Source organism: Tripterygium wilfordii, chromosome 10 (assembly GCF_013401445.1).
Source record: "Tripterygium wilfordii isolate XIE 37 chromosome 10, ASM1340144v1, whole genome shotgun sequence".
NCBI classification, from domain to species: Eukaryota; Viridiplantae; Streptophyta; class Magnoliopsida; order Celastrales; family Celastraceae; genus Tripterygium; species Tripterygium wilfordii.
The window spans coordinates 936,794-957,347 of NC_052241.1; the positions used below are offsets into that span (position 1 = coordinate 936,794).

At 38.3% G+C, this 20,554-nt stretch overlaps 2 protein-coding genes across 3 annotated transcripts; both read left to right on the forward strand.

Annotated features, from left to right (window-relative positions):
* The first annotated feature begins 3,191 nt into the window (after positions 1–3,191).
* LOC120008091 (receptor protein kinase-like protein ZAR1) lies at positions 3,192–8,058 on the forward strand. Its single transcript, XM_038858605.1, has 2 exons — positions 3,192–5,118; positions 7,009–8,058. Exons 1-2 carry the CDS (start codon positions 3,603–3,605, stop codon positions 7,647–7,649), a joined length of 2,157 nt encoding a protein of 718 aa, XP_038714533.1. The 5' UTR covers positions 3,192–3,602; the 3' UTR covers positions 7,650–8,058.
* A 1,683-nt stretch (positions 8,059–9,741) lies between these two features.
* Positions 9,742–20,438, forward strand: LOC120007491 (pre-mRNA-splicing factor ATP-dependent RNA helicase DEAH7). 2 transcript variants are annotated; one of them, XM_038857747.1, is made up of 18 exons: positions 9,742–9,908; positions 10,379–10,439; positions 10,556–10,694; positions 11,551–11,754; positions 12,924–13,000; positions 13,562–13,814; positions 14,478–14,651; positions 14,761–14,906; positions 15,103–15,200; positions 15,541–15,649; positions 16,403–16,580; positions 16,687–16,916; positions 17,014–17,190; positions 17,570–17,641; positions 17,724–17,900; positions 18,182–18,243; positions 18,396–18,548; positions 18,655–20,438. In XM_038857747.1, exons 2-18 carry the CDS (start codon positions 10,434–10,436, stop codon positions 20,255–20,257), a joined length of 3,858 nt encoding a protein of 1,285 aa, XP_038713675.1. In that variant the 5' UTR covers positions 9,742–9,908; positions 10,379–10,433; the 3' UTR covers positions 20,258–20,438. The 2 variants fall into 2 exon arrangements, with proteins under 2 accessions (XP_038713675.1, XP_038713676.1); XM_038857748.1 differs by having other exon boundaries at positions 9,743–9,908; positions 14,761–14,903.
* Positions 20,439–20,554: the final 116 nt, after the last annotated feature.

A 20,554-nucleotide genomic window follows, 5' to 3' on the forward strand; every position in this document is an offset into this window, starting at 1 on the left:
GAAGTGAAAATGTTCCAGCTCTCCAAAGAAAGCTTGGATGAACGGACCCTTTGAGAGTTGGGCGACGATGAATATCTAAGCATTTGATCAAATCTTGAGCAGCCACAGCATTAAGACACATCATGAAGCATTCTTTTGGCTTTGAATGGTGTAAATGAGGTGAGGTTTGCTTAAGGGAAGGTACCATGGACTCATTGTTAACTCTCCTAACTGCGAAAAGCCGACGGCTGATGTGAATGAACTTTTATGCAACAGGGTTGGAATTGAAAGATGAGAAGAAAATGTTGCCAATGGATGGAAAATGGGGATGATAGTGATGAGGTGATATTTTTTTTTTGTTCGGACTTTAAATCAGAAGACAATCTTGAGATATTCCTCCATTAAGTTTCTCTTACAGCCTTTAGCATTATGGTCGGGGTGTGATGAATGTGTATTGATGAAAAACGAATATCGTTATGGATGGGACCCAGGTTTATTAGTAGTTGTTAGTAAGTTGAATTATTAAAAGGCTAATGAGGGTAAGGTTCAATTCATGACACATCAATTGCTTCCCTTCAGTACAAAGGAAGCTATTGTTTGCCTTCGTCTTGGGAATATTGCCTTCTTTAGGACATTCTAAATTGTCACTTGCTTAGAAAACCTAGTGGTTGAAACCTAGCTATTGCTTGATTCTGATTAAGGAGGAAAAAAACATATGAAGATACTGAGCTTATAGACATATTATAAGAGTATTAATCATGTGTTATATGAATAATGGTATAAGCTGTAAAGTCCATACCCTCCTCTCTCTCTCTCTCTAGTTTTTGTTTTCATAAGTGACCGTCTCTCTCATCACTTAGTTAGCTTCTAAGCATGTTTTCATAATTGAGAGAGATTTAATCATTATATGTCTTTCTGCACTAAGACGATTGACTAATATAATGTTGACAAGTCGCGTATGTTTTTCCTCAAGTTAATTAACTCTGGGTGGGATGTGAGTGCATGGAAATGTGAAACAGAAGTGTCAATGAGATTATTTTATGTTATTGTAGTGCTAGAAAGTGGGTTGGTTGCCAGAAAGTGATTGCCATTGAAGGAAAAGTGGCGAGTAAAATTCATCAATAGAACGTTAAGAGATTACATCAGTAGTGAAGTCACATTCTTATCATTTGATGAAGTTTGTTGAATTCATCAAAATTGTTCCTTGAAGAAAATTTTCATGATGATAATGATGCATTTTGTACTTGAGTGAATATAGATTGCCAACATTATATGGGAAAAACCCATTATAGATTTTCATAGTTATTTGATGGGTTAGAGGTTTGCATTTCTATACGTCAAAGAGGAAAATTGAAATACAATTATCCATGTTCATAGTTTTTCTTTTTGAAATACCGCTTAAATATGTTTTTTATTGGAATATACGTCTAACCTAATCGATTGTCAACCGAGTCACTTGTCATTAATATGTTCATGGTTAATATTTGATGGGTTAGATGTATGCATTTCTATACGTCAAATAAGAGGAAAATTGAGATACAATTATACATATTTTTTTGAAATATTGTAGATAAATATGTTTGCAGTTGGAATCAAATTTTGGGTACACATATGCGTAAGCCAATTAATTGTCAATCGAGTCACCTCTTGTTGGTTACAATTATCCATGTTGGCTTTGTTAAACTCGTGCGAATCATTTGCCAATCCTATCATGTAGACATTGTTTTATTTTATTTTTATTTATGACATTGATATCGAAAGATTATAGTTGCATTTATATGATTGTTATTGACTTACTGACATGGAGTATTATGGACGTTTTATTTTGTCTTTTGGAAATATATTAACAACCATAAGCACCGTTGTGGTCTTTTTTTATTCAATTGAAAATTTGACACCAATTCTCAACAAATTGTGGGTTTTGGTAGGTGTGTTTGCGATCGGTTTTGATCGATTTTTTTATATGAAAATAACCGATCAAATGGTCGGTTTTGTCGATTTGGTTAGGTTTTTAATTGAGAAATATGTAATTTTGTATTATAAAAAATAGATCAATCATTTCGGTTTCGGTTTTGATGATTTTTTTGAACAATCTTTGCTTTTGGTACTATGGAAAGTACCACATATTTTTAGAGTTTAAACCTGAGACAAACGAGAGTGAGACAATCTAAATATCAGGAGAGTGAGATAATTCAAATACCAAGAATTTTGACGGGTCAAAGATCTATTATGTCTTTAAAGAGTTTTAAAGTTTGTACGATGCATTCTCGCTAAAAAAAAAAATGAATTGAGAGAACCTATCCAAACATATTTAGATCAAATAAAAAGTAAAAGATTATCTCAAAATTTTTTTTAACTGTAGGTCAAACAGTCAGTCACTAGGTGAGAATCCTGTCGTGTTGTGCAGACATTTCTACCACAACTGATTTCCAAGCAAACTATTTGTACTTTATAGGTTTCCCTAATTTGGTTTTCTCTGCAGGGTCCTATCCATCCATTTTTGGTAGCAACCGCCACGAGAGACTACATGCACAAATCTTTTGCTTGTGGTGTAGGAAAATTTTGGCTTTTATGCTTTACAACTAAGACACCATGCCTTCACTATATAGTATATTCCATATAAATATATATTGGTAGAGACAAATTCATTTTAGTTTGCATTTTTTAAACCGAAAATGACACCATACAAGCTCACCCTTTAAAAATCTGGTAGAGTATAAAATGGGGCCCTTGCGCACAGAAGTTTCCCACTTGACGACAGAGGATAAATTGGGTCAAAACTCAGCAAATGACAACATAGATATTGTTATCAGTGGAAATTGAACTCCAAATCTCATGAATTCATACTGTTTGACCCCAGATAGATAGATTCACAAATAGATTGTCACCGAAGTGATTTCTAATTTGCAACATAAATGATAGATTATGATATTTCCACTTAAGGATCATCCATCCTTATCAAAAACAATTTAAATGAATAACTCATATATCACTAGTATTTGAATTCTAGATAACAACCTCAATGGAATGTTAAGGGTAGCTAAGGATATCGATTATTTTTTTTAAAAAAAATGGTAACAAAAATGTTTATCGTGTCAAAAAAGCTCAACAATATTGACTCGGAAGATCTTGATTCTAGTGAGAGTAGTATTTTTGTGACTATAAACTCGATTTTAACTCAACTTACTCGATTGTCATTTAGGAAATTAGATGCATTTACGACCTGAGTTTAAGTTATGATACGTTGAAATGACAAACTTTTATGGTGTCGTTATCCATTAAAAACAAAATGTTTGGCAAGCTAAATGCATACAAAGTATCGATATCATTGATTCATGAACAGCCAACGCACAAATTCACTTGGCTTTGCCTTGCTTTTCTTCTACTCCCCCATCGCCTCCACTCCATCCACCACCGTTAACACTTCACTCACACACACTCTCTCTCTCTCTCTCCCCACTTTTGGCGGGAGGAGGGTCCCACCTCCAATCGAAATCTCGTCCCTCTTAAGTCTCTTTCTCTCTCATAAAAGCCCCCTTCATTTTCCAACTACTCCCCTCCACCTCCACCTGTAAATACACCTCCGCCATTGCTAACCAGTAATCACACACTCCACCATCACAATGAAGAAAACCAGAGACCTCTTCTTCGTACTTCTGTACTTCCTCCTCCTCTTCTTCTTTAACTTCGAAAATCACAGCTTCGTTCTCTCCCTTACTCCTGACGGCTTATCTCTGCTCTCTCTAAAATCAGCCGTTGATCAGCCATCCGACGGCTCCCCTTTCTCCGACTGGAAGGAGAACGACACCACACCGTGCCGGTGGACTGGAGTTTCCTGCATGAATGTTACTGGATTCCCGGACCCTCGCGTGGTTGGGATAGCCATTGCAGGGAAGAATCTCAGGGGGTATATTCCGTCCGAATTGGGGTCTTTAGTGTATCTGAGGAGGCTTAACCTTCATAACAATAATTTCTACGGGTCGATTCCGGTTCAGCTGTTCAATGCGACGTCGCTTCATAGTATATTTCTCTACGGTAACAATCTCTCCGGTTTGCTTCCTCCTTCGATCTGCAATATCCCTCGACTGCAAAACCTAGACCTCTCTAATAATTCGTTCTCTGGTTCCATATCTTCGGAGTTACGGAATTGTAAACAGTTGCAGCGGATGATTCTGGCGAGGAATAAGTTTTCTGGTGAAATTCCGGCGGGGATTTGGCCGGAACTCGAGAATTTGGTTCAGCTCGATCTCTCTGCAAATGAGCTCAAGGGATCGATCCCGAACGATCTCGGTGAGCTGAAGTCTCTCTCTGGTGCTCTGAATCTCTCCTTCAATCATCTCTCAGGTAGAATTCCCAAGTCGCTCGGGAATCTGCCGGTAACGGTGAGTTTTGACCTACGAAACAATAATTTCAGTGGCGAAATACCTCAAACGGGGTCGTTTGCAAACCAAGGACCAACGGCTTTTCTCAACAATCCCTCGCTCTGCGGGTTTCCTCTCCAAAAAACTTGCCGGGAATCTACAGAAACTCCACCAGGAAGCCAGAGTCCATCGCCTGAGTCCGGTAATAGTCCGAAGAAAGGGTTGAGTCCCGGCGTGATCATTCTAATCTCAGTAGCAGATGCCGCCGTCGTAGCTGTCATCGGCCTGATCATCGTCTACGTTTACTGGAAAAAGAAAGACGATTCGAACGGATGTAGCTGTACTGGCAAAAGCAAGTTGGGTGGGAACGAGAAACCCAATGCGTGTTTACTCTGTTCTTGCGTTAATGGCATCGGAAACGAAGATTCGGAGCCGGAAGAGCCGGAAAAAAGTAAGGGAGAAGGGGAACTTGTGGCCATTGACAAGGGGTTCACGTTTGAGCTTGATGAGTTGTTGAGGGCATCTGCTTACGTTCTGGGCAAGAGTGGGCTGGGGATCGTATACAAAGTGGTGCTTGGCAACGGAATTCCGGTGGCGGTGAGGAGGCTCGGAGAAGGCGGCGAGCAGCGGTGTAAGGAATTTGTGGCGGAGGTGCAGGCGATTGGGAAGGTTAGGCACCCGAATGTGGTTAAGTTGAGGGCTTACTATTGGGCCCCAGACGAAAAGCTTCTTATTAGTGATTTTATCTCTAATGGCAACTTGGCTAATGCTCTTCGAGGTCAGTTTTTATTTTTATTTTATTTTATTTGACTTTTTTTTTCATTATTATTTTTCAAAAGCTATATCACTTTTTACTTCATACAATATATTATTTAGGTAAAAAAACTTTGTTGTGGAGAGCTGGATATGGGGTGTAAACAATCAATTTTTTTACAATAATTTAACCATCTCATTGGTCGGTGTTCAATTATTCTATCGGTTCTCATTAATTTTTTTTAAAATAACCGATCGTTCGGTTCGGTTATTCTGATAATTTTTTAGCATCCCTAGTTGATATCATTTATATATATAAAATATTGAGCTCAAACTTGATTTAAAAGTGAATTCTAGTGGGCTTGAATTGGAACGTAAATCACTTGGGTAATAATCTAGTTGTTGAATTTCTATGTGGCTAATGGTATGGACTTTAGAGATTCCCAGTTCGATTCTAACTGGGTGTAATACTATTGTGACGCTAGACTTTGATTTACAATAATGAAAGCCGAACTAATTATTTTTAACAGGAATATCTTAATAAACTTGTTATAATCCAAATGAGGTAGAACTTTTGCAATCATATCAGTTGTAGCTTATTAGCATAGCGGAACATTTAGTAGACGTGCAGTGCTAGTTATGATTTGGGTTACGGCTGGTTGCATGTTAATATGCCCCAACGGGCTACAGGTCATGATTTGTGAGTCCCGCCCCCGGTCTCCGCTTCTACTTTTGGGGGACCCCGTCACCCGTGGAGCTATAATTCACTTCCCTTGGTGAACTGTACTCCAGAAAGTGCCAAAGACTTTACAGTTTGACTCAAAAGCCAAAATATGGCCAAATAATACAAAAGTAGTTGCAGTGAATGACTGAAAACAAAAGGGGGAACAGTAATGTCTACATGCAATTTGATAATAGGAATTGATTTAAGAAAAACTTTGAAACAAGTTGGACTATTTAGTCTTGGTAGGGTTTGACTTATCATGGATTGTATTAAAACTGAGAAAGGAGTTGGAAATCTCCGGCCTGTAGAGGCATGTTGACCGGGTAAGTTGGTGTGCGTTGTGAGCTATGGGTCCCAGACTAGTTGACATGCACCACTGGACTGGTATGGGGTGGTAATAAGTTGGGGCTTGATCATTTCAAGATCTTTAATCGAACGAGTGATGGTTAAGAGGACTCTGACCCACCACCCAACCCATTACCTACTAGCTTTTAGTGAGCCTTCCCTTTAAGCGTATGAATGCTGCAACCCCACTCGAAAGGCATATAGATAGTCTTATCTTTATGGTCTTATGACCCTCCTATGCTGTCTATCATTTGACATTTGCATATGGAAGTTCTAGCTTCATGGACCATTTTTCGATATTTTAGGGAAGTTTGGTTTCAATTTGAAAGTGAGCTTGACGTTTCTTGCCTTCTTGGTTGCCCTCCAAGCAAATATGGAAATCAAGAGTTGTTTTTTGTATTTTTTCTTTGACTAGGTGGGACCAGTTGGTCTCTCTTGTTATTGTCACTGGACCCAGGGTCTAATTATCTTGGTCCCCCAAGTCTGATAATCTTGGACAAGTATAGGTGGAACTTGAATGTAAAGACTAGAGAGGACATGACTGTGCAGCAGTTATCCCTGTGGTTATGTTAATTTGCCAGCAACACAAGGCAGAGAATGAAATTTCTCTGGTTTCCCCAGCTGTTGTGCTTAATTTAAAGGTGAATTCAGTTGAAATAATTTTCAATAACTGGTTGGTGAAGAGAAATGTGCCTTCCCCAAAAAGTTTCTTGTATCTTGCCAACTGTGACAGCAACAAATACTTGGATTAGCTATAGTTTTTAAGATTGTGAATTGGGTTTTATGAGGTCAAATCGTATTGGTAATCCACTGATGTGCTTATTGATTACTTTCTTATTATTACAGGCAGAGGTGGTCAGGCATCATCAAGCCTGTCATGGTCGACAAGGCTGAGAATCGCCAAGGGAACAGCCAGGGGGTTGGCCTACCTCCATGAATGCAGTCCAAGAAAGTTTGTCCATGGAGACATTAAACCCTCCAACATCCTCCTGGACAATGAATTCCAGCCTCTCATTTCTGATTTTGGTCTCAATAAACTCATTACCATTACAGGCAACAATCCGTCCACTTCAGGTGGCTTCATGGGTGGTGCATTGCCTTATCTAAACACAATCCAAACAGAGAAAACCAACAATTACAAAGCCCCAGAGGCTCGAGTACCTGGTAGTCGACCAACCCAGAAATGGGATATCTACTCATTCGGAGTTGTCTTGCTTGAATTGCTAACTGGGAAATCTCCGGAGCTTTCACCAACGACATCAACTTCTTCGGTAGAAATACCTGACCTTGTTAAGTGGGTGAGGAAGGGATTTGAAGAAGAGAATCCATTGTCAGATATGGTGGATCCTATTTTGCTACAAGAAGTGCATGCCAAGAAGGAAGTGTTGGCAGTTTTTCATGTTGCCCTTGCTTGTACTGAAGGAGACCCTGAAGTCAGGCCTAGAATGAAAACTGTCTCTGAAAATCTTGACAGAGTTGGTACATGAGAAACAAAGAAAGCAAGAAAGAAAGTGATGGTTATATATATTATGAAGGTCTAAATGGCTTTGTGGAATGTCCAGTATTTCTAGATTTTTGCATCGGATGTTCTGTTCTTGCCCGGATTAACTTTGAATTCCAACAATCCTTCAATCAAGTCCAAAATTTTGGGGAAGCAAAGCAAGTTCTCATGGCATCATTTGGGAGGAATACAATTTCTTTTTGTTTTTTTAACTTCTAGCATGGAAGTAGCTGCATATGTAATTTAATTTTCTATTTTTTTCTCCATTTCGATGGGAATGTGATGTAATAAAATTGTTGCCTAGTTCTGATCATTCATATTCTTCACAGTGTAGTCGGCTACCTTGAAAAAAGAACAAGGGATTTGGCTAAGTAGTGCTGCAACGATTTCAGTTTTAATGTTCTTCTGTTGGGTTTGAAATTTGCTTGTACAGGGGGGTTCTAGTTGGGGTGTAAGTATAGTTCCAGCTTAGAACTCGTTCCTTCTCTAGTTTTTTGCCCAGGTTCTACAAGTTCAGTATATTATTCTTAACTATGAGTGTGTCCAATAATTCTTAATATATGCTATGCATTCCTTGCCTTGTTTAAGGAAAGGTTAAATATTAAGAATTTTGTTAAGAGACGAACTGAAAACAAATACATGCTTAAAAGCTAAAGGAAATATAAGAAAGGTTAAATATTACCAACAATCTACCCATGTGGTTTGCATAATTTCTAGATATATTCTCCATTCTCTTTCATAATTGATATATACAGTAATTTTTTTCGTCAGAAGATACGTCTGAACTTTATTTATTAAAGTAAGAAACTAGATTTTCACTTTTAATAATACCTTACTCTCCAACCACATTCTTCGGACAATGCAAAAACAACAATGTTCTCAAACATGACATCAATTAGTTCAACAAGAAATCGACAAAAGGATGCACAAGAGGTAAATCTAAATATAGGGAGTGTTTACTAAAATTTTTAAACAACATAGTGGCATATCTAGAAATGACCTAAACTATAAGAAGTGTATATCTAAAATTTAAAACTTATGCAAATTTTAGGCATAGTTTTAAAAACCGTAATGTGCATCAAATTGCCTAAACTGATGGTTTAAAGTTTTCGAGATTCAATTGATACGATAAGGGTTGAATCACCGGTTTATAATGCATAATAAATTAATAAATATTTAACTATATACTACCTATATATAACTCAAAGATCAAATATAACAAACTAAAACAACTAACAATGTATTTAATTGATTAAGAAGTATAAAATTATTATTGCATTAGATTCAAAAGCTGAGCATACAACGGCTAATAGCCTGCCTGAAAGAACTTGAATTGCCATAGTATCTGGGCAGTGGACTAAAAGGAAGAAAATAAGCCCAACAACATTAACCTTTAAGTTGGAAGTTGTAGACCCAAAGAGATAGAGATAGGGCACAGAGCCTTTTTAGAGAAATCTTCAGAAGGCTGAACTCTGAAGAGGATCGATCGAAGCAGAAGCATGGAAACACGGACACGGCAGAGCTAGGAGAAGACACAACAAAGCTGGAAAATAGCACAGCAGAACACCAATATCTTATGAGTCCTAGAGCTAAATAGTCGTTAGGGTTGGTATCTAGTGTTTCTTTCCGCTCTTTCTCCTCCTCCGATTCTCAAGTCTCAACTCTATGCATTAAACTGATAAGGGGTGACGAAATTTGGGGTTGAACTGTTGAAGACACAGTAACAACCCTGTTTTTTATGTGTAAAAAAATACAAATTTGAGACATGAAACAGCCTTTACACGAATCAGCGGATTTTTTGGCAAACCGCCGGTTCGCGGTTTGATAACGATGTCGAGGTCCAACCTCAGTTTTGTGCGGTTTTATGTTGTCATCAGAAAACCGTCGTTGCCGCCCGTATGCGGTTTTCGCGGTGTAAGGCGGGCCGGCCGCGGCTGATCTGCACCACAAAAGGGCTTCGTTAGAGTCTTAGAGAGGACTCGGGCCTTGGGCCTAGTGCCTTAAGATACAGGGCCGTGGACACGGCCCAATAAGGCACGCACCCTCTCTCTCTCTCCCTGTTTAGGAGTGTGAAATCTGATCGAGCAGCAGCCAGCAGTATCGCTTCACGAAGGTCGGTTTAAATTGGGCAGAGCCGTTCATTCTCATATAGCGAACCAACTTCTGTTGTTCTTGTTTCAGTTTCTACGAGAGCTGCCTTTCTCTTCCTGGGATTGCTACTGAAGAAGAGTTCAACGATAAAAAGGTACGTCTTGAATCCGTCTCTATGCTTTCACGATATTGAAATTCACGCACCGTATCAGAATTCAGAACAACCCAAAACCCTAGCGTTTTTTACGGACGCCAATGGCAGCATATTGATGCGGGTGGAAATCAGGGCCCCCATTCTTGATTCATCATCAGTACCTCTCTTTTGCATTGAGTCTATTTGGAAAATTACGCCAAGATCATCGGAATTTGTTTTCTATCTTGTTGAAATCACTAGCTATCCCTAGCATTAGAACGTAATTAAGGTTGCTCGGAATTTATTCTCTGTTTAATTCTGTTCCGTGTAAGCTAATCTGGTAGTAGATGGTTTGTTTCGCGGAGGAATATTTGTTGAAATTTGTCATTGTCTTATATATTTAATTACAAGTTTAAATTCAAATGTTTTCTTGATGTAACTTCAGTGAACTATGTTTTTCTAAGAAACTGTTTTTTTCCTTGTGTTTCTAGAGGTATTTGCAGGTTCGAGTGCTCTACGTTCCTTGCCTTGTTTTAGCAATTCAACATGGAGGTTTGTAGTGGATGTGCTGAAGAATATTAGACTTGCATTGGCTTGATAAATGTGGAAGTCTTCTTGTAGTTTCTGCGAAGAATTTTTTTTTTTCTCATATCAAATTTTTTTTCCAGAAACATGGCGATGCTACACCAATTGATTTGGACGCCGGTATGGTAATGTTGGAACCTGACAAGACTGATGGCGGGGGATTATATGTTCCTGGCAAGGAAAGGATTCAGTTCAGGGCACCAGAGAGAAAATCCCATTTAGGTATGATATCTTGTTGAGCTATTCAATTTTTGGTTCTCGTCTGGAACTGTAAATGCATCTAATGGAAGTGAAGGGTCAAAAAATGGCAGAAAATCCTGATTAATTTACCTGTTGGCAGAGCAGAGTCTCACGGAATTTACTTTCTTTCCCTTCGATTGCATATGTATACAACTTGTAATCCTCACATGAAGTGCATCCATTAGTTTCTTTGCCAATTTCTCCTCAGACATTACTAATTTCCCTTGCCTTTTGTCAACTATGGCACCCAGTTCTTTGAATACCATTTTTTAATTTTGTGGCCTTTTCTTTCTGTGTGGCAGCCGCACAAGTTGTGCCTAACATTTCCAATCTTAACTCTGTAAATGCCTGATGACTCCTATCCCTTAGTCGTTATCTATTGAGTGGTTGGGTAATACCAATTTCCAATTTGGGGTGAGTCTATACGAGCTCCTTACCTGAAAATGGATAGTTTTATGCTATCAAACGGAGCAGTCCACTTGATAATGAAACTAGTCTATGATTTGAATACTTGGAATCTTTGGAGTTTGGACCAAGTTTACCCTCAATCCCATCCAGATGCAGGAAGCCACTAATTTTTTTTTCTTTTCAATTTTTTTTAAAGAGTCAAGGGATCCTTTGTGAAAAACGTTTCTGGTTCACTCGATCCTTAGACAAAAAATCTACCTTTAGTAGTTTGAAACTACATCATATCCTTCCCGTGTTTGATATTCTAGTCATTCATTTGAAAAATTTGGATACCTTTTTCCCTAAATTGGTTTCCATTGACTTGCTTGTTTGGCCTTTTACTCTGTTGTAAGTAGAGATATTTAATTAATCAAAATTTGGATTTTGGCAGGGTTAGATGTACTTGCCAATGAAAAACGGGGTGGATTTAAGGTTCCAAAAGAGAGAGTTACTTCAGTAGTCTCATCCATTAATGAGGAAGAGAAGTTTGAGTCTTCCAGCATAGAGGAAGACGGGAGTAATGTGGTCGCTACTACTCGTAGTCACGTGCATAGGAGATACCGTGAAGTTGATTCAAGTGAAAGAACTCTTGAAGGTATAGTTATACCCAGCTTTGTTTATGATAGTCAGTGGATTTATTAACTATTTTAAATTATAGTTTAGGTCCAGTTTAGCATAATCATACATTTCTTAAAATTTGCTTTGGAAGATTTAGTCACACCTTGCTTTGTTTATGCTAATCAGTTGCTTTATTAACAATCGGAAATTATAGTTTCTGTCCAGCTTAGGATGATGGTACATTTCTTAAAATTTGCGTTCTTAATTGCTGAAATATGAATGACAGCATAGCACTGCTGTAATTCATGTCCTGAATGACGATCAATTGCTTGGGATTTTGATCGTTTCAACTGCTTGGGATTTTTTTTACCCTTTGTTTTTTTAATTTATTTGCTTTTGTTTTTGGGTACTTAGTGTGCGAGTTTGATCCTCAAATACATTGTTGCTGATCTTCAAAACATTTTTAAATATAAAATTATGCAACTCATATGTCCCTAATCATTTTTAGGATAAGGAATGACTTCATCTGATCAAGGGTAGTCACAATGTAGAAAATTGAGGTCAAAGTGAGGGGGAAAACAGAATTGTCTAAGATGGTTCGAGCATTTACAATGTAGAAAATTCAAGTATAAAATCTGTACAAGAGGATTGAGAAACGCGTGGTAGGAAGTAACAATAAAGGATATGGATGAGATGTTCTTAGTAGAGAGTGCGATTTAAGAGCCAATTGAATGGTGAAAAAGCATTCACATAGGGTAGTAAAAATAATTTAAGAGTGCAATTGTTTTTTCCTCTTTATTTATTTATTCTATTTTCTCACCAATACCAGATCTATTGTTTAATGTTTCAAGCCCAAAATTTCTACCTTTTCAAAGTCCTGATCATCCCACAACTTTTAATTGAAAGCTAGTGACCAAAATTCCCAATTTTCATATTTTCTGTTCATTGGTACTGTTCACGGCCAAGAAAAGAGTACAGCTTGTTGTCCTATGGAATGTGGATCACATGAGAAACAGCTCCATGGAATCTGTATTTGTTATAATATTGTGAGGCATGTTGGATTATGTAGGGGAAATCGTAACAGCATCATTTTTATAGAAGCCACTTCTACTTGGACATGCTTTCAAGCTGTCTGCAAATGTACATTGTACATGTATTTATTCATTTCTATTTTGTCAAAGTAAATTTGTTGATCCTTGATTGCAGAAAGTATGGTTAGTGGCGAAGCACAGGATTGGGATGCATTTGAGAGTCGTCGCTCTAGTGAGCGAATGTCTTCAGATGTAAGTATGTCCGATATTTTCTTTCTGCTGTTGTCATTATTAATTTCTGTACTACGCAGCTTATGTACATACGAATTATGGAATTTATATTCTAAATGGATCATTTTATTTGAAAATTTTTAAGTGGGGTGGTTTTATGTTTTTAGTGAAATTCTTGAACTTCTATTAAACCAGTTCCTTTTTTAGCTAAATCTCAAAAGTGCACTGTTGTTATTGTATGTTTTGTATGGGCACTGCCTTTTGTGGGTCTATGAGCAATAGTGTATTATAAGATTATCATATAAATTTGAAATGATGACATAAAAGTCTAGAAGTTGATGAAGAAAACATTGTCAAATTCAGTTAAGCTTTGAATAGAAGTAGGAAAAAGGTAAGCAACTCTCGTGCACGAGCTCTCGCAGGGGGTGAGGTCGGGACAGACAAGACCGTACGTAGACATTCCTCCCACATAATGTGTGGAAAGCTGCCTTTGATGCTTCATTCATGCACTCATTTGTATTGAATTCTGGGGCATTCGAAATTGATTGCAAACTTAATTTTCAATATTCTTTTGTTTTTAAGGTTCCAACTCCTTCATCTAGGAGTTCCAGGAGCACTTCGTCTAGGAGTCCTAGTTATGAGAGAGATGATCGAGGTGGTGAGAGAATATACTATAAGGATGATACTAGAAGTGAAAGAAGATCAGGGAGGTGGCGTGACAATGACCGAACTGATGATTATAATGGAAGGGCAAAATATAGCCGATATGGCCAAGAGTATGGTGGAGATTATCGAAGCAAACAAGCTAGATATGAAGGTGCAAGAAGAACACCTGGTATTATGATATTTTTCTCATTTTCGTTATGTTTGGTTTTACTTGTTTACAGTCTATCCTTTAACTATTTTAAGTTACAATAGAGTTTTGTTCTGGTTTCATAAAAGGTTCTCTCCAATGCATGTTTAGAAGCTCCCTCTCACACACACATGCATATGCTTTTTAAAGAGGAATATAATGATTAGATTAAGAGGCACCATAATTTGGTGGCATAATGGTTACTGCCAAATTTTTAACCTAAAACTGGAAGGTAAATCAAAGTTTTTAGAAATTAACATAGGTTGTCTTCCTACTGGAACCATAAGCTAGGGGTGTTGAGCAACTTTGTAAGACTTCTGGTAGGAGATTCAAAACCTTCAAAAGTGTCTGAAGGCTCATTCCTTTAAGCCTCATAGTCCAATGCATTTGCATATGGTTACATCTTTATTTCTGCACTCATCTAAGCGTATATGTCACTTGGAAAGAGAGGAGAACACATTCCACGGAAACTTGTGTCATAGTTCTTATAAGTTTGAACTTTTGTGTCTCTCCACAATGCGGGAGTAAGGCTATCTGCATCTGCCTTTCCCTGCACCTGCCTCCGCAGCGGGAGCGTTGTGCACATCATGTTGTCTTCTTTTATTGGGCTGTTGCTCATTCTAGAATCAAATGTGGATCTTGCAGGCAGATCTGATTGGGATGATGGAAGATATGAGTGGGAAGATACACCACAGCGGGATGGTCTTTCCAGTACTAGTAGGCGCCATCAACCATCACCGTCGCCGATGTTTCTTGGGGCTTCTCCTGATGCACGATTAGTTTCTCCATGGTTGGACAACAATACTCCTCGATCTACTGGTATTTATTAGAATTTTTTTTGAAGCTTTTTGATTTACATGTTTTTTTATATTAAAACTGTCCGGTGTTCATTACTTGTGTTGATTATGGGCTTGTTTTATACGGGCAGTTACTGCTTCTCCCTGGGATCGTGTTTCTCCTTCTCCAGTCCCAATACGTGCTTCTGGGTCCTCTGTTAGGTCTGCAAGTTCTAGACATGGTGGAAGGTCCCATCAACTTACGTTCCCGACTAGAAATTCCAAATCATATCTGGTAGTGAGTAAATTGTTCAGCTCTAGCTTGCCTCTCTACTTTTTAATTTGAAATAGAATTTGTGCAGTTCCATGTGCTTTTTACGTTTTATTTTATTTTATTTCAAGCAATATTACAAATCTTTCTTCAATGTGTGATCGATTTTAATCAGATGCTAAAATTCTCTAATCTATGTGAATTTGTTAATTCTTCTGCACAGGATGGAGAAGCGGATAAGACCGATTCATCTGAAGAACACCATGATGAAATATCTGAAAGCATGCGTCTGGAGATGGAATACAATTCTGACCGAGCATGGTAATTTGGTCTTATTTTATCTGCGTTTATAAATTAAATATTAGTTATCTTTTTGGTTGTTGATGGTTCAAATTTAATGTTGTTTATACGATGAGCCTTTCATGTATGATGAATATGTTGTCTGGAAGAGAAATCCTTGACAGCTTTAGTTTTGAATGTTGCTTAATTGCAATGATTGTGCTCCACCCTCCATCTGTTTCTTGCTCACTTATACAAAGTCTTTCTGAAGCATTGTCTAGCATACTTTTAAATGACATAATTCGTATGGTCCCATTGCGTTTCTTTGTCATGAAATTTATAAAAGCCCTCTCGTTGAACCCTTACAAATTTTGTTAAATAGGTATGACAGAGAAGAAGGGAACACATTGACCGATGGAGATAGTTCGTCATATTTTCTTGGGGATGAGGGTTCATTCCAAAAAAAGGAGGCAGAGTTGGCCAAAAGACTGGTAAGTGTACAATGCCTTGAAAGTTGGTTTTACTTTCTGGCGCTCAAGTGTAACCATCCATTGTTAAATGTAATGAACACAGTGGGTGCACAAGTTTTTCCTCTTAATTATTTAATGATGTTGTTCTTTCCAACATTAGTGATTAATATTACCATAATATAAGTTATTGGATCGATTAAATAACCGATTTCAGGTTCAAACATGGGATTTGGGGTTTTACCGTGTATTTGGAAGTCAAGAAATCTTTTTTGTTTAATAAAGTGATGTAGTGCTGCTGTTAAGGGTTAATTGATAATTCAAAGTTCAATGTAAGGCCTCAAATAGTTGCAAGTATGAGATGACTTACGAATAAAAAGCTTATTGATGCAAATGACAGTTATTGGAATGATTTATATCAGAATTTTGAGGTTTTTACTAAATATAGCAACTTACTGCCGGATGGAATTTGAATCTTGAATAAGAAGCAAACAGAATCAATAAGTAACTCTGGTTGCTGGTAGAATTATCTTATGATACCGTCTTGTATTATTCGGTTAAAATGGTGTGGAGCTCGACTTATTTTGTACGTTGATAAATGCCTATGAGAACTTCAGACATTCACCTTACATTAAGCGTGTTGCTGTGCAAGTGGTTGTCTGCTCTTTAGCTGAACTAAGTCAATTTTTCTCTATATCTCATAGTTAAACATCTCTATGGGGACGTTTTCCAATTGGGCTCACTCTTTTCTAAAAAATATTGCCCCACTATGCACAGGTTCGGAGAGATGGAACTAGGATGACACTTGCTCAAAGCAAGAAGTTGTCGCAACGTACAGCCGATAATGCTCAATGGGAAGATCGGCAACTTCTGAGGTCTGGAGCTGTGAGAGGTACTGAGGTGCAGACAGAGTTTGATGATGAGGAAGAGCGTAAGGTTATTCTTCTTGTACATGGTAAGAAGTTTTTTTTGTAAACCTTCTCATTGATGGGTTAATTTATCCATGCATGATCTATTTCCTCTAACTAAAATTGTAATCATATGTTCCCCCTTTGTGACAGATACAAAACCCCCTTTCCTGGATGGGAAAGTTGTTTTCACTAAACAAAAAGACCCGATAATGCCCATAAAAGATCCCACATCAGATATGGCTATAATTTCACGTAAGGGATCTTCCTTGGTTAGGGAAATTCGTGAAAAGCAAAGCATGAATAAGTCACGACAACGTTTTTGGGAACTTGCGGGTTCAAAACTTGGTGATATCCTTGGTGTTGAGAAGACAGCGGAACAGGTACAATACTTCAAATATGAACAAAGGCACAATTTTTTGGCTTCTCGTCTAAGATTGGATGCTGACGTGTGTTTTTGTCATTCTGTTTCAATGCTAGATTGATGCTGATACTGCCAAAGTCGGCGAAGATGGTGAGGTTGATTTTAAGGAAGATGCAAAATTTGCGCAGCATCTGAAGCAGGGGGAGGCTGTGAGTGACTTTGCAAAGTCAAAGTCTATGGCAGAGCAACGACAATATCTGCCTATATTTTCTGTGCGGGATGAATTGTTGCAGGTATAAGTCTTACCTTTGGTTGAGTTGGCTTACTTCTGGACCCATCACTCAGTAGTAGACCCTGTCTTAGCCATTTGAAAGATATTTTGGACACATTTTTTTTGCATGGTCAAAATTTATGGCAATTCCGATTGTGAAACCTTTTGGATAATGTAAGTAAGATGATATGTAAGCAGAAGGATATTCCCACCCAACAGTGACTTAGATTTGAATGCAAGAGGTTGAGGGCCTGAGTGCAAGTTTTGATCATTGTATCTAATAGTTTCTCTCTTTGTCAGTATTCAGTACCTTTGCCACACACTTTTGTTCCCATATGCGAAGTCTCAATTTTTTTCCCATGTTATTTGTCTGATACTATTTTAGTTGTTGCATTTGACAGGTTGTTCGTGAAAACCAGGTGGTAGTTGTTGTTGGAGAAACTGGGTCTGGAAAGACAACTCAATTGACACAGGTAGAATTAGTTGTTACAAAATCATTTATGGTTTAGAAATATATGTACCTTATTGAATATTTATGATGACTTGTGGATGCAGTACCTTCATGAAGACGGTTACACTATCAATGGCATAGTCGGATGCACCCAACCAAGACGAGTGGCTGCCATGAGTGTTGCAAAGAGAGTGAGTGAAGAGATGGAAACTGAGCTCGGGGATAAAATTGGTTATGCCATTCGGTTTGAGGATGTGACTGGGCCAAACACCATAATTAAGGTCTGTATAGCATTTTGCTTCATCTAATGATGGTTTGATGTTACTGAATCTGCTGATGTTATATGGTTTTATCATACATGGAGGTTCCTTGATGGTATGAACTTCTTGTCATAAAGGTTAATGGATGGATGCCTGAGTTTTATCATCCTATTAAACATGAATACACAAATGATTAAACATTTTCACAAATTGTGCATTTGTGTATTCATGTTTCACTTTTTGTCTTTAGTTTTGTTCTGCTTTGTGAAAATCATTAAAATAAAAAAATATCCGCCATGCAGTACATGACTGATGGGGTTCTTCTGCGTGAAACATTGAAAGATCCTGATCTTGACAAATACCGGTATGTTAAGTTGTAACTCTTACTCAATCACGCGTTTCGTAATTTTTTTGCTTCTGGTTGTTCTTACAAGTAACATGTTCTAAGAGCCTCTCTTTTTTTCCCGGATTTTTCGTAGATGAATTGTTTATTAATTGAAATTGTGATTCTTGCAGTGTCGTCGTCATGGATGAAGCACATGAGAGATCACTAAACACAGATGTGCTGTTTGGGATACTTAAAAAAGTGGTGGTGCAGCGTCGTGACTTTAAGCTCATTGTGACATCCGCAACCCTTAATGCTCAGAAATTTTCAGATTTCTTTGGAAGGTAACTTCTCGGCAATAGACGTCATTTCAAGCTCTTAACATTAATTTTATTTAATTTTTGTATTTATTGCAGAATGCCAATAACATTAATTTTATTTAATTTGCAGTGTGCCAATTTTTCCGATCCCTGGGAGAACGTTTCCTGTAAATACTCTGTATAGTAAAACTCCCTGCGAAGATTATGTTGAAGCTGCTGTGAAGCAAGCTATGACCATTCACATAACTAGCCCTCCAGGTGATATTCTGATATTCATGACTGGCCAAGATGAGATTGAGGCAGCTTGTTATGCCCTTGCGGAACGTATCGAACAACTTACTTCCTCGAGCACGAGAGAGGTCCCTAAACTATTGATACTTCCCATATACTCTCAGTTGCCAGCTGATTTGCAAGCAAAGATATTCCAGAAAGCGGAAGACGGGGCTCGGAAATGCATTGTTGCTACGAATATCGCCGAGACATCGTTGACTGTTGACGGAATTTTTTTTGTCATTGACACGGGATATGGTAAAATGAAAGTCTACAACCCTAGGATGGGTATGGATGCCCTTCAAGTTTTTCCTATCAGCCAAGCTGCTGCTCAACAGCGTTCTGGACGTGCTGGTAGAACTGGCCCTGGCACATGTTATCGACTTTACACAGAGAGTGCTTTTATGAATGAAATGCTGCCTAGTCCAGTGCCAGAAATTCAGAGGACGAATCTTGGGAATGTGGTTTTGTTGCTCAAGTCTCTTAAAATCGAGAACCTGTTGGATTTTGATTTCATGGATCCGCCTCCACAAGATAACATTCTCAATTCTATGTACCAGTTGTGGGTACTGGGTGCACTTGACAATGTTGGAGCCTTAACTGAGCTCGGGTGGAAGATGGTGGAGTTTCCGCTGGACCCTCCCCTTGCCAAGATGCTTTTGATGGGAGAAAAGCTAAGATGTTTAGATGAGGTTCTGACAATAGTGTCAATGCTCTCAGTGCCTTCAGTGTTCTTTCGGCCTAAAGACAGGGAAGAGGAGAGCGATGCTGCTAGGGAGAAGTTTTTTGTCCCAGAGTCCGATCACTTAACACTACTTAATGTTTATCAGCAATGGAAAGACCACCAGTATCGCGGAGACTGGTGTAATGATCATTATTTGCATGTAAAAGGATTACGGAAGGCTAGAGAGGTGAGATCACAGTTATTGGATATTCTGAAGACCCTAAAGATCGATGTAACAACTAGTGGGCATGATTGGGATACTGTAAGGCAAGCCATTTGCTCCGCGTACTTCCACAATGCTGCTAGACTGAAGGGTGTTGGTGAGTATGTGAATTGTCGGAATGCAATGCCATGCCATTTACATCCTAGTAGCGCGCTCTATGGTATGGGAGTTACTCCAGAATATGTTGTTTATCATGAACTAGTTTTGACGTCGAAAGAGTACATGCAGTGTTGTACGACTGTGGAGCCCCAATGGCTTGCAGAACTAGGACCAATGTTCTTCTCTGTGAAAGACTCAGAGACATCATTGTTAGAGCATAAGAAAAAACAGAAAGAAGAGAAGACGGCCATGGAGAAAGAGATGGAAATTTTGAGGGAGGTGGAAGCAGAGACGGAGAAAAGAAGGAAGGAGAGAGACAGGAAGAAGAGAGCTGAGAATCAGCAGCAGATCTCAATGCCAGGGTTACGGAAGGGATCGACCTACTTACGAGAGAAACCAAAGAAGTTGGGTCTGTAAATAAAGTTGTTGTAATGTTACTGTCTTTCTCATTGTGATATACGGGACGTCATTGTTCTTTATTTGCTGGTATTGCTCTCTTTATTTCAGTTCTGGAATTGCATTGTATTTTATCAAAAATATTAAAGCTCTGGTTTTTAATTTAAGCCAAAAAAACAACCCTAGTTGACGTTTTTATCAACAGGAAGAGTTGGTGAGTTGGTGATATAATTACTGGTTTGGGCCAAATCAATAATTAGGGCTTAGATAGAGAAAGGGCTTACGTCAGCGTCTTGATTAATTGGGCCGTGTAAATGG